The 13,983-nt window shown below is 51.1% G+C and overlaps 2 protein-coding genes across 2 annotated transcripts in view; one reads left to right on the top strand and one right to left on the bottom strand.

Moving 5' to 3' along the window:
• Positions 1-1,492: 1,492 nt before the first annotated feature.
• Positions 1,493-3,050, top strand: Mesp1 (mesoderm posterior bHLH transcription factor 1). Its single transcript, XM_021220621.1, has 2 exons — positions 1,493-2,429; positions 2,703-3,050. Exons 1-2 carry the CDS (start codon positions 1,767-1,769, stop codon positions 2,766-2,768), a joined length of 729 nt encoding a protein of 242 aa, XP_021076280.1. The 5' UTR covers positions 1,493-1,766; the 3' UTR covers positions 2,769-3,050.
• A 4,277-nt stretch (positions 3,051-7,327) lies between these two features.
• The window catches only part of Wdr93 (WD repeat domain 93), a 37,223-nt gene continuing 30,567 nt past the window's right edge, over positions 7,328-13,983 (bottom strand). Inside the window, exon 17 of the mRNA XM_021220117.2 lies at positions 7,328-7,459. Within this exon, the coding sequence (XP_021075776.1) occupies positions 7,363-7,459 (97 nt within the window). The 3' untranslated portion in view covers positions 7,328-7,362. The remainder of the gene's footprint in view (positions 7,460-13,983) is intronic.

The raw sequence follows: 13,983 nt of genomic DNA, 5'->3' as shown, positions 1-13,983 counted from the left end.
CAACATTCCTAGCTGAGTAGCCAGTGTTCTTTACTACTGAGCCATAACTCTAGGCCAGAGGTGATCTTGAACTTGAACTTCTGGAACTTGAACTTCTGGTCCTCCTGTCTTCATCTCCCCAGTGCTGGGGTTACAAGCCAGTGCTACAAGTGCTCATGCCGTGTTGGAATAAGACCCAGTGCTTCCAGCAGGCTAGGCAAGCACTCTACCCACTGAGCCACACAGGCAGCCCTCTAATAGGTGAGACAATTCTGTAGCATAGGATGGCTTCAAATTCACTTTGCAGCCAAGGCTGGCCCAAACTCCTCTTGCCTTCATTTTCCAAGTGCTGGAATTACAGGCATGTGCCTGTATGCCCAACTTCTGGAGACTTTATTAGTAAGCATGTCACATATAAGTGGGGACAGGTTTGTTTTATCTCTTCAATTTTATTTATTTCTCTTTATTTTCCAACCTAGCTCTTTCATCCAGTACAACACTGAACAGGTATGGTAAGAGCAGGCATCCTCAACAACCAGGCTCACAGCTGCAGTAAGCTGAGGCAGCAGGATCAGGAGCTGAAGGCCAGCTGGGTTATAGTAAGTTCGAGGCTAGCCTGGGCTACATGAGACCATGTTTCATAATGTGGGAGGAAGAGCACTGGAAAGACAGCTCAGCAGTTAAGAAGGGCATGTGTTGCCCTTGAAGAACCCAAGGTTCTATTCCCAGAAGCCCCCTCAGGCAGCTTACAATTGCCTGTAAGTCCAGATCCTAAGGAACATGACACCTCTGGCCTGTGTGGGGCACCAGCACAGATGGACACACACAGATGGACACACATCTTAAAAAAATAAAAGGCATCCTATGACCCTAACAGGTAGCATCCTCTGAAATAGATTATAAAACTGCCATTGGGACAGGTGAAGGTTTCTGCTTTTCAGTTTTGTTTTTGTTTTTGTTTTTGTTTTTGTTTTCGTTTTCATTTCCAACACAGGATCTTATGTAGCCCATGTTAACCTGGGCCTGGCCTTGAACTCCTGACCCTCCTGCCTTCACCTCCCAAGTGTGCCACCAGCTCAGGGAGTTGAGTTTTGTCAAAGAACTTTCTACTCACTGTAGCTGACCAAAGCAGAAGAGCTGCAGTCATGGGAGGGCTGGGAAGGAGACCAAGTTACCCATCTTGCTGAGACTAGAAGTGACTTGTAGTGTGGGGAGGCAGGCTCACCTCTCCCGCTGCCCAGACAACCCGGCAACCTCACAGGTTGGTAGGGGTGGCTTCTTAAATGTGCCTCCCATAACCTGGACATCAGGGAGGACTACAGGCCACATCCAAGTCTCTGGGAAGGAATGAACTAGAGTTCTCCCCGTGTCTAGAGGTCCCTAGTCCACAGTTGGCCAATGCAATCCGGGAGTCTCTTGTTATACAATTTGTAAACTAAAGTGATGGAAAAAAATGGCGTAGGGTCCCTAATAAATGAAGGTGTACCCTAAGCCTAGGAGCTAGACTTCAGTTCTCTGAACATGGTTCTTTCAACTTGCAGGGCTGGCTTAACGTCCTGACCATAGGTGCCTGTCTTACTGAGACCCCAAATATGGTCCAGGTGGAGCAGACTGGACCAAGGGGTCCTGCACCTCAGAGCCCCTGCTATGGTTCAAAAGGTTCAGGCCCTGCCCCCCTCCTGGCTCGAGCCGGCTTTGATGTGCTGATGAATTCTGGAAGGGGCCCGCTTCACACCTAGGGCTCAGGATAAAGCTGCAGCGGACCCAATGGTCAGGCCTCCGCTGCCATGGCCCAGCCCCTGTGCGAGCCGCGCTCTGAGTCCTGGATTCTGAGTCCCGCTGGTCAGCAGCCACCGATGCCTTCCGATGGGAACAGCGTCTGCTCCCCAGCCTGGTCCTCGGACTCGTGGGACGGTGCCCAGGCCGGCAGCCCCGCACCACCCTGCTCCCGCCCGGCCCGGCGTGCTGGGACCCCGGGTAGGCGCGGGACGCACGGTAGCCGCCTGGGTAGCGGACAGCGGCAGAGCGCCAGCGAGCGGGAGAAGCTACGAATGCGCACGCTCGCCCGCGCGCTGCACGAACTGCGCCGCTTCTTGCCGCCGTCCGTGGCACCAACCGGCCAGAACCTGACCAAGATCGAGACGCTGCGCCTGGCCATCCGCTACATCGGCCACCTGTCGGCTGTGCTGGGCCTCAGCGAAGATAGCCTCCGGCGACAGCGGCACGCGGAGTCACCTCGAGGCTGCCCGCTGTGCCCCGACAGCGGCCTGGCGCAGTCGCAGTCGCTCGGTCCCCGTTTAAACCCGGCCGTCTGCAGCGGGGTGTCGTGGGGGTCCCCGCCTGCCTACCCTAGACCCCGAGTCACCGCAGAATCGTGGGATCCACCGTTCCTGTACGCAGAAACAGCATCCCAGGAAAGGCAGGAGATGGAGCCCAGCCCCTCATCTCCGGTGAGTAACCTCTTCCCCCAAACTGTCGAGGTGGCGCCCCCTACTGTTGGTGCGCGACGCACAGCTCCACTTCGCGGGCCAGCCTCTCTGCTGCACGCAGGATTTCCCTTGCGAGCATCCCCGCGTGCCCTGGGTGTCTGAACCGGGTGGGTGTTGGACAGTCAGGGATTAAGGACGCTTTGCTTGCTCGCTCAACCTTGAGGGAGGAGCAGATGAGCGCGGACCTGACCCTGGGGCAGGTGTTGATTGTGGTGCTGTTCATTCTTCCCGCAGCTCTTCAGCAGCGACATGCTGGCTCTTCTAGAAACCTGGACGCAGCAGGAGTGGCCGCCTGCCTGAAGAGTCGAAGGGACAATGCAATGAAGGACTGTCACCCTGTCTGAGCACAGACACTTTTCCTTTGGTCTTGGCACCTTCGGAGGGAGTAGATCCTGGAAGAGGCAGCAGTGATACCAACATGGGCATCCTGGGGTGGGAGCTGGCCCTCATCCAGACTGTACCTTTCCAACTCTGCTTGGAAGGAGGCGCCCAATAGGGTCCACGCTCTAAAGATGAGGCAGGCACAAGCTCTGCCTGGTGTGTGTTTATTTATTTGTGAATAAACCGATTGTGCTAGTGTCATTTGGAGGGTTTATTTTTCTTTCTTCCTTATTTGGGGGTGTGTGGGAGGGGGAACCTCACGCTGTACAGGCCCACGCTGGCCCAAACTCATGGTGGCACGAGCCCTCATGTCCCCATGCTCCCACACCCTGCTGGAAGTTCTGGTATGTGGCAGGGAAAGCTGACATGGGATTGTTGAGAGGGAATCTTGTAATCTCCAGCCTGGAAACACGAAGGCCTCCCACTCTCTTCCTGGTCAACATCCATTCTGCATGGGTCAGTCTGAAAGGGTGGGGTGGGGAAGAATGGAGTGGGGAGCTTCCTGAGAGGTGACAGGAAGTAGTTCCTCTTTTTTAAGTTTAGAGAGGGACTGGATAAAACCAGAAAACACAACTCCTTTAGTGGTTTTGCACCTTAGTTACCATGACATATATTTCACAGACGCATAAAGGACAAGACTCTGAGCCATGTAAGGCTTGGGCACTGCAGTGCTCAGCGGTGGGAGGAAGCAGAATGGCGAGCCTTCTCTTCTGGGCAGCTGAGCCACACCTGGGGCACCGTCTTCCTGGCTAGAGCTTCCCATCTTCCTGTGGCTTAGAGATACAAATAACGTTGGTGGGAGAGTTTGGTGGAGGGTGTGCTCATGGTTCCTTGGAGGCCTGGCTAGGATGGGATGAGGGACCTGTTGATCGCTGACCTTTGCAGCCGAGAAGAGAGGCTCCTGGAGCCCAGAAAGGCTGGCATCAGCCGAGCAGGAGGTACAGAGAACTGTCCAGTAAGGGCCCTGACTCATGGCAGTCTCTGCTAGGGGTGTAGGGGCAACTGTCTCTCCCCCTCAACTCTCAGAAGCTCAGGCCTTGGTATTCGTGTATTTCTTTTAATATGCATTTTATTGATATTGTTTTGAGATAGAGTCTCATTCCACCAAGGGTCGCCTCAGGGGATGCAAGGGTGACACACGTGTGCCACCATGTTCTTGTGCTTCTTTAGAAAGCACACCTCTGGCATATCCATAAAGCTTTACAATTATCACCACTAATTTTAGAGTAATTTTTATCACCTCCAAAAAGAAGCTACTGGCCAGATGTAGTGGCACACTTTTGATCTCAGCACTTGAAAGGAAGGCAGAAGCAGGCAAATCTCTGAGTTCGAGGCTCTCCAGGGTTACATGGTGAGCCCTGTCTCAGGAAGAAAAGACTAAGGAAGAAGGAGCAGCTCCATTAACCCCACTGCTCATTAGCCTTGGTGCCCAGGTGCCCACTAGCCAGCCTCTGCAGTGGCACTTTATCTCTAATGAAATTTACCTGTTGTAAACATTTCCTATAAAAAGGAATATTCAAGCTGGCCACACACCACTAATCCCAGTACTTAGAAAGCAGGGGCAGGCAGATCTTTGAATTTATGGCAAGCCCAGTCTACACAGTGAGTTCCAGATCACCCAAATCTACACAGGAGACCCTGTCACAAAAGAACAAAAACAAACAAGAAGGAAGCCTGGAGTGTGGGCTTGTGAGTCCATGGTTCACCCCATTAGCTCATGCTTCAGAACTCCATTCCTTTCTATTACCCAATACTGCACCCTTCCCGGCTCCTTCACAGTTATCTAGTCTTCTGTGGGATTTCTTTGAAATTCCCTGGGGGATCTTTTCCAGTCCTCTGGCTATGGCCAGGAGGGGTGGTCATGCCATATGGGGTCATGGTCCTGTTCTGCAGCTCAGGGGTCCAGGCTTGAGTAATCAAACTGGTGTTTGGCTGCAGAGAGAGTGACCGCAAGGCATGACCAGGGGTGGGGACCTCACACCTTCACTGGCCACGCCCTTTCCCACCACTTCTGTCTCTGACGCTCCCCTCCCAGTACCTTAACTGGTTCTGGACAGGAAGTCTTCCTGGCCCAGGAGCCCAACCCAGCATAGAAAACCTATTTGCAAAGTAAAGGCCCAGCGTTTTAGGATGGGGAATTAAAGTTTAGCAAGTCTTTTCACAGATAAGTGGAACTCTTTGGCCAGCCTCCTTCCCCTGAGGAGGGCCTCTCCTCCGAAGGGCCTGGGAGCAGCCCACTGTTTATTAGCACCTGGGTGTGAATTTTCATTAACAGGCCCCTGCTAATAGTGGCTGAGACAGAGGATTGTCAAGAGTCACCTCCCACTGATCCCAGGCCCCATCCCCCCTTCCTGACCCAATCAGCACCTGGAGGAAACCCCAAGTGCCAGTCCCCGGGGACAACAGTAGTCCTGCACCCAGGAAGGCACCCCAAGCCTTGGTGGGGGAGCCTGTCACCCCAGTTCTCAGCCAATCTAAGAGGCATCCCAATGCCAGGACATCGTAATGATGGGAAGTTAGAAGGAAAGATGAGGTCTGCAGGCTCCAGCAGATGCCCAGTGTCTGCATTAGGACTGACCACAGAACCTGTGTGCTAGACAGCACCTCAACTCCTTTGCATCCTTTGCAGGATCTGGAGAGGTCAAGGCTCAGGCCAGGAAGTTGGGCCTTCCAACTAGCACAGTCACATGGGCACCTAGGACCCGGGCCAGAGGCAGCCCACTCTCAACCCTGCTGCCCTTCTTCTTGGAATTGCAGGCTCTTTCTCTTTGCTTCTACACACTCACAGGAAGCAGAGAGGGCCTGTGTCATTGACATGAGTAGTCATAGCTGGCGGGACATGTACTTGGGACCCCTTCAACTTACCTTTCCAAACACAGCTCTTCCCTGGGCAGTTTGGAGTTTGAAGGGGCAGACATCTACTGTCCCTCTAGGGATGGACATGGGCCACAAGCCTGTGCGGCTGACACTGCCATATGACCACAGTCAGGCCAGGGAGAGGCAGGCTTGGGACTCTGCTAGAGCTGCAGGAAAGGGCCATGAGCTGCGTGTGCTGTGTGAATCCTTCCCTGGTCATTTCTGTCCTAGCTGCCGAGTGCATTGGGTGTCATGGCTGTCATGGATGCTATTTGTGCCTGAGTACTGTGTGTGTCATGGATGCTCACCCAGCTGAGAGCCTAGCTGAAAGGGAGTAGGGCCAAGGAATCGTGGGAAACTTGCATGCTACCCCCACACTCCTCCTGGGCCACCACAAGTGTTCTTCTTGGCTGGTGGCTATTCCAGCCAGCTGGGCCCCTTCCACTGTGGCACTGGAGCTAGGTTTCTGGCTTGTAGGAAAGTTGATCAGACCGTTTGAAGTTGCTCCAAGCCATATAACTTGGGTCTGCACCTTCCTCTGTAAGACAAAGTGGAGGCCTGTCGCTGAGCATTAGGGTCCTGTGTTAAGTCAAAGCTGAAGTCCCAAGGGTTCTGGCTCACCCCAAGGAAGCACTGTCAGGAAGGAGGAGGGAGAGGGAAGGAGGAAAGAGGGATGGAGGGAGGAGGGAAGGGAGTGGAGAGAGGGGAAGGAGGAAGGAAAGGAAGGAGGGAGTGGGGCTTTGTGCTGAGTTCTTATTCCCATGAGGGAGAGGACAGAGCACTGTTATCTGAGATTTTAGGCCAATCTGTACCAGTGCCATCCAGGCAAGGCATGTGGTCCAGAAGAAGAGTTGGATGGGGGTACCACGGAGTGGCAGGACTTACCTGCAAGGTTGGTCACAACCCAGGAGCATTCCCTGGGCGGCCTAGGGCCAGATGGGAGGTAGTTTCCTGCAATTCTCAACATGGCCACATGGTGTCCTCAGAGAAACAGACATTTCCCTGAGGAGTGTGGCTCGGTTTTTTTTTTTTTTTTTTCATGGAAGGAGCAGTTTCTGGAATAGAACCAAGTGCCTCTCTATTCTCTCAGTTCCCCAGGATCCCAAGCCTCTTCTAGCGGTCCATCTCCCGCCAGGCCCTGCCTCTCTGACCCATCTCTCAAAGCTGTGTGGCCTAAGGCTCCATCACTCACCTCCACTCTTCTGGCCCTTCTTTTCTCTGGGGCCTCTAACCCAGGACCTTGGTCATACATACTTTCCCACCATGCTACACTCCAGCTCTTCAGAGATTCTGTGAGGAAATGCTTAGAGTCGGAGAAGTGTGTGGAAAGAGAAGGGGCCACACAGCAGCTGGGAGGCAGTCGCCTGTCTTCGGGGAAGTAGCTCCCCTGGGCCCATGTAGCAAGTGGTCCTCAATGGACCTGGGAGACCCAAGAGCTGGGCCCTGCTGGAATCAGGGCTGGGAAGCAAGGATGAGCGGCACGCACAGCAGCTGCCAGCCTGTTTATTTAAATGACACATCTAAGCTCCACGAGACACTCAGCATTTGAAGGTCCTCAATTCCTTGGCCCCGCTGGCTCCATGGAGTCCCGGCTTTGAGCTGGGGCTCTCTGTCAAGTCTTGGTGTCCTGGGCAGGGACTGTGGCATCCCAGGGCGCTCACTTCTTTAAGAGTTCTTTATGGAGCATGTTGGAGTACTTCCGCAGCCTGGACCACTGCTCCCGTCCTTTCATCTGGGTCTTTGCAATCTGGAAGCTGAGGGCCACACAACCAGACATAATCAGTGTCACCATAGCCACCCGGCCCAGTGGTCCCCTGAGCATTCAGGTGGGAAACTCTGCAAGATGACACACTGGCTTCATCTTTGTCCCCTGGCCTCAACCTGACACGTGACAGGCATCCAGAGGAAGGCTTAAGTAAGAAGGGCAAGCCTGGTGTTGTATGGCACAGGCACCGTGAAGATGGGACGGGAACTGAGGACCTAAAAGCCCATGTACAAGCAAACTACCCAGGGCAGTCATGTGGCCTCCTGAAGGACGGAAATCAGGCAACAGCAGGGGCAAACCCTGGGGACCCTCATCTGAGGGACTAAAGCACAGAGACTGTGGCTCACATCTGCGGAGATCAGAGGTCAGCCTTTTGAAAGTGAGAACTCGGGGGCTGGAGTGATGGCTCGGTGGTTATGAGTGCTTGCTGCTCTTACCGCCGGCCGACCCAGGGTTCGTTCCCAGCACCCACTTGAGACAGCAGCTCCCAGTGACTCACAGTGCCGGCTCCAGAGACCTGATGCCCTCTTCTGGCCCCTACAGACACTTGAATGCATGTGCTACGTGGACAGACAAGGACACACACACACACACACACACACACACACACACACAAACAAACATAATTCTTAAAAACTTTTTAGTCCTGGTGAGATGGCTCAGCAGGAAGAGCAGCACTGACTGGTCCTCCGCAGGTTCTGAGTTCAAATCCCAGCAACCACATGGTGGCTCACAACCACCCGTACTGAGATCTGGCGCCCTCTTCTGGTGCGTCTGAAGACAGCTACAGTGTTCTTAGATTTAACAATAAATAAATCTTTTTTAAAAAATCAAAAATGTTTAAAGAGAGCTGTAAGGAAATGCCAAGGGTTGGGAATCCAGCCTAGCAGCAGAGCATCTGCCTAGCGTTCCGAAGGCCCGGGGTTCCCCATCAATCAAAACAAGTAAGCAAGCAAAATTTAAAAACCAAATACATATATACTTGGCTGACCCGGAACTCAGTATATAGACCAGGCTGTCTCTGAACTCATGGACATCCACCTCCATCGTGCTGGGATCAAAGGTGTGCACCACCAATGCTTTTTGTATAAAGCCCAACACAGTTCCAAAGGGGTCTGGGGTTTCCCATAGTCACCACGAGTGGGCACCAGACCCAGACTCCCACGCTGTAACTCCTGGCTTGCAGGCCCACAGCCATGTTTCAGGAGAAGCCCTGGTGTGGAACCCTCAGATTCTCTAGGGTTCACCTTACCCTCAGGCCCAGCCCTTGAAATAATGCTTTTTCACATGAGAGAAATTAATCCCTCAGAGTCTGATAAACTAGCAGTGACTTTCACTAAAGAAAATGCCAGACAATACTGATGTTCGTCAAGGCCCACCAATAGTTTCTTCTAGACCTACAGCCAGATTCAAGGCCAAGCAGACCCCTGGAGGGGAGGTAGAAAGTGTATGTAGTCCATGAGGAAGTTCACTACACTACTAAGGAGCTTAATGAGTTTGCTAATTCATTCCAGCAGAAGTCTGGGGAATGTGTGTGGGAATGGACGTTAGGAGTGTGGGATAATCATGGACGGAACATAAAACTAGAGCAGGCTGAGTTTATTGACATGGGCCCTCTGAGTGGAGATTCTAGGTTTACTATGGAAGCTTGCACAGCTAAGGAAGGTGTCAGAAGTTTGTTTGAATGGCTGGCTGAAGCATTTGTCAAAAGAGGACCTACTGAAGAGGAGTTGGGGATGCCTGCTATCCCTTGGCTTAGTGTTGACAAAGGGCTTTTTTTTTTTTTTTTGGTTTTTGAGACAGGGTTTCTCTGTGTAGCCCTGGCTGTCCTGGAACTCACTCTGTAGACCAGGCTGGCCTCGAACTCAGAAATCTGCCTGCCTCTGCCTCCCGAGTGCTGGATTAAAGGTGCGCGCCACCACACCCAGCGGACAAAGGGCTTTTAAGACTCAGGGAAATTTCAATGCAGAGGGGATACATTGTGTAAAACCTCATGTTCACAATGGGAAGGCCTAGAAGGCACGCCCTTCACTAATCCTGTAAGACACAAACTGGTGAGGGGGGCACTAGTACATTTGAAGAGTTTTGTTGTTGCCCCTTTCCCTGTGCCAGACCTTAGGGTTGGAGATGCTGCTCCTCAACTGGATGAATTAAATGCATTTAAATGGGCCTGGGAGTAGCAAGAGCCAGTCGCAGAAACAAGGTGTTCGTAGTTATTATAATGGGCAACATAGACAAGACAGCGTTCATAATGACCTAGCTGGTAATAGTGACAGGAGAGGTGAATTTTATAATGGCATGACTCATAGGAACCTTTGGTACTGGCTAATCAATCATGGTGTTTCCAGGCACGATGTAGACAAGAAGCCTCTTGCATTTCCGTTTGATCTGTATAAGCCCTTTCTTTTCCTACTCTTTTTGCCTGGAATGTCTGTCATGCAGGGCTGTCTTATTCTGTTCCGAGCTCCCCATTGTAATGCCCAATGACCACGAACTACAGTCTACAAAGCTAGGAGCCAAAGAAACCTTTTCTACTCACAAGTCAATCGTCTCAGGTATTTTGTTACAGTGCCAGGAAGTTGACCGACACATTAACAATATCTCTGAAAAATAAAAACCAGGGGCTAAGGGGACAGCTCCATCTGTGAAGTGACAGTGCACAAATGTGACCAGTGCTGGGAAGGTAAGGGACAAAGGACCCCTGGGGCCTCAAAGGACAGCTAGCTTGCCCCACCTGGCAAGCCCCAGGCCAGTGAAAGACTCTGTCTCAAAAACCAACCAAACAAATAGGGTTGAAGATGTCTCCGTGGCTAAGAGCATGTACTGTTCTTGGCAGAGGACCTGCATTTCATTTCCAGCACCCAAATCAGGTAGCTAACAACTGCCTGTCACTCCAGCTCTAAGGGATCAACGCCACTTTCCTAGGGCACCTGAACTCACATGTATATGCACCTGTACACACCAGTACAATGAAACCAAACAAACGAATTAAACGGAAAAGCCAAAATAACCCACCAGAAGTCCCCAAGGTGAGCGGTACCTAAGAGTAGGAAGGAATAGCATCGGAGATGCTGGTCTCTATAGACACCACACACGTCTCCTCATATGACCATGCACATGTATGCACACATCTACAGAAAGTCATATGCTGAAGCAATATAAAGTCAGATAAAAGCATGCACATGAAACCTGACCTTAACTTGGTGCAATGCCAAGCTGAGTGACCAGGAAGAAATGTTAATGGTGGTGCTGACGACTTGGGGTGGTGGCAGTATGGGTTATTTAAATTTACTTTTTTGCATATTCATGTTTTCCAAAGTTTTATAAATATGCACACACACACACACACACACATACACAATACTATTCTCTTTCTGGTTTTGGAACAATGTCTTGCTACATAGCCTAGGCTGGTCTCAAATCCCCACCTTTCTGCCTCAGCACCCCAAGTGCTAAGGTTATAGCCCCATGGCACCATGCCTGGCTTCTAAGTCCCTCTTTTTTTTTTTTTTTTTTTTTTTAAACAGTGGGAAGGAATTTACTCCGTTAAACTCCTCAGGTATCTATGACAAGGTCACTTGGTTAAGGTGAAAAGTGCCAGTCTGTGGCCAGAGGAAAGTGAGTTACCCAGACCCTGGGTCTACGCCCACAGGCGGGTGTCATGTTACTGACCTCTGGGTAAAGTGGGAAATGTCACCCTTTCTGACCTATAAGGAATAAGGCTAGCTGAGCATAGAAAGATGGTGAAGGAAGCAAGATTAAACTGGGAGGTCACAGAGCCCCCGCCCACTCCAGGAGCACATGGAAGCTCGAGACCATGGCCTTGGGAAGCACTCCACTACTGTTTTCAGTCTGTTTGCCAAAACAATGGCGGTGTTCTGTGGGAAAGCTACAGAGAAAACACAAGGAAAACCACCTGCTCACCACCCTACTGTACCCATGTTCCCACAAATACACACCCTCATCTTCTTCCTGACTCAAAGCCAGGATGGGACTGTTGTCATGGCTTATCAGTTCTGTCTTTTCCTTCTGAAAACTGTCATGCCTGTTAAAAGGGTGCAGAGTTCGATGGCCCTTCACCCACATTCGCCGACCTCAGCTTTATTTCCCTTGGGCTCTCTATAAACATTTCCCTAGATTTCACCATCTCTTACCATTTTTACTTTCTGTCTCTATAAATACGCTCCTGAGTCATTTGGAAGTTCAATGTAGAAATCGTGACACTTTCCCCTACATTCATCTGAAGAGCAGGTCCCCAGGGTCCAGAATGCTCCTGAGCCAACCCTCTGACCCGGGCAGTGTCAGCCGAACAGCCCCTCCTCCACAGTCCCTTTCCTTTCTCAAGATCCATGAGACCAAGTTCCTTTCTTGATCAAGCAACACACATCCCCGAGTGAGAGATACTGCAAGCCTCTTAAGTTGTTCAGCAGGCAGGGGCTGGAATGCAGCTCAGGGGTGGCAGTTAGCCTAGCAGGCAGAGAGGAAAGTGCAGGCTGGCCCTGCGAGACAGAAAGCAAAGGGAAGCTGTGCTGCCATCTCCTGGTGGTCATATTTAGGATTTTCCTCAGGCTCCCTCATGTTGTCTGTCTCTGTCTGTCTGTCTGTCTGTCTGTCTCTGTTTCTCTATCTCTCAATTGCTTTAGATTTATTTGACTTTATGTGTATGGGGGTTTTGCCTATGTGTGTTCACTGCATTCATGCAGTGCCCCAAAGGCCAGAAGATGATGCCATAGCCTCTGGAAGCAGGTTACAGGCAGTTGTAAGCCACCCTGTGAGTGCTGAGAATCAAACCCCAGTCTTTTGCAAGAGCAGCCAGAGCTCTTAACCTCTGACTCATCTCTCCAGCCCTCAGACATTCTGATTTCAACAGAAGGGAACATTGTACCTGCTGATGGAATAAACAGTTTGTGGTGGTGTGAATAAGGAAGGCCTCCACAGGCTCTGAGATTTGAATGCTTAGTCACCAGGGAGTGACACTATTTGAAAAGGTTAGAAAAATTCGGAGGCGTGGTCTTGTTGGAGGAAGTGTGTCACTGTGAGTGGACTCTGAGGTTTCAGAACCCCACACCAGACCCTCACTCCTCTCTGACCGTCTGTCCCTCTCTGTCTCTGTCTCTTTTTCCCCTTGGTGATCAAGATGTAGCTCTCGTCTGTTTATCCAACTACACGTGCCTGTCTCCATGTTCTCCGCCATGATGATAATGGACTAAGCCTCTGGAACTGTAAGCCAGCCCCTAGTTAAATGCTTCCCTTTATAAGACTTGCCGGGCAGTGGTGGCACATGCCTTTAATCCTAGCCTGGTCTACAGAGTGAGTTCCAGGACAGCCAGGGCTATACAGAGAAACCCTGTCTCGAAAAACCAAAAAAAAAAAAAAAAAAAAAAAAAAAAAAAAAAAAGAAAAAGAAAAAGAAAACAAGACTTGCTTAGTCATGGTCTCTTATAGCAATAGAACACTAAGACGCACACTATGTCTGGCACTTTATATGCATTATCTTACCTAAAACCTACAAGCCCTAGAAGTTAGGCCTGCTCAAAATACCCATACCATGGCTCAGCAGTGGTAGATGCTCTGTATCTGTGAGCGTAGAGACAGGCGCTGAAAGGGTGACCCAGCCTAGGTCTCATAGCTAGCAAATGGGAGAGTCAAAATTCAAACCCAGGCCTGACTGGTCTTAAACCTCTATATCTTGGCCATTGTACTTCCTGAGGGAGAGGTCTAAATGAAGAAAGGGGAGAGACCCTGATGGACCTGATGGCTGTTCCCCTGACTGAAGAGACCACAGAAGCGCAGAGGCTACTTTTTATGAGATAAGTCTTGGGAGGGGATGAACCTACCGGCTGTGACGCTCTGGAAAGCCAGGCCAGGGCTGAGACTAGTGACCCACAGTCGACCTCATCCCACCCAAAATAAGCGGCCAGACCACTGTAGGAGCTGTCAAGGATTTATAGTGTCCTGAGAGGCCCTGTGAAGAGAGACTCCTGTTCCTTCATGGTGCCTGAGTCTGTTCATTGGGCTTTGTGAACAGAAAGGAAAACAAGCAAAGGGTTGGGGAGAGGTGAGGTGAATAAGGGAGAAGACATTCGCCCGCAATAGCCATCTGCGATGGAGAAGAGAATGAGATCGGCGGCAGACGGGCATTTCCTATAAACAGCCAGAGAGTAAACAACTCATACCTGAAGAGTTGCAGGCTCTCCATTACAACCACTTACCTCTGCCATGGAGACACACAAGCGGCCACCAATTATCTGCGAAACCATGTTCCAGTAAGACTTTATTTAAAATCACTGGACTCTGGACAGAGAGACAGTACTTGGGCCAAGAGCCCAGTGCTAGATGTGGGGTACCTCCTTTTGAAATGTTTGTCAAGCCGGGCGTGGTGGCGCACGCCTTTAATCCCAGCACTCGGGGGGGGGGGCAGAGGTAGGCGAATTTCTGAGTTCGAGGCCAGCCTGGTCTACAAAGTGAGTTCCAGGACAGCCAGGGCTATACAGAGAAACCCTGTCTCAAAAA

Source organism: Mus pahari, chromosome 1, assembly GCF_900095145.1.
Source record: "Mus pahari chromosome 1, PAHARI_EIJ_v1.1, whole genome shotgun sequence".
Classification (NCBI taxonomy): Eukaryota; Metazoa; Chordata; class Mammalia; order Rodentia; family Muridae; genus Mus; species Mus pahari.
The sequence above is the reverse complement of the archived record's forward strand: the minus strand, read 5'-3'. Positions and strand labels throughout refer to the sequence as shown.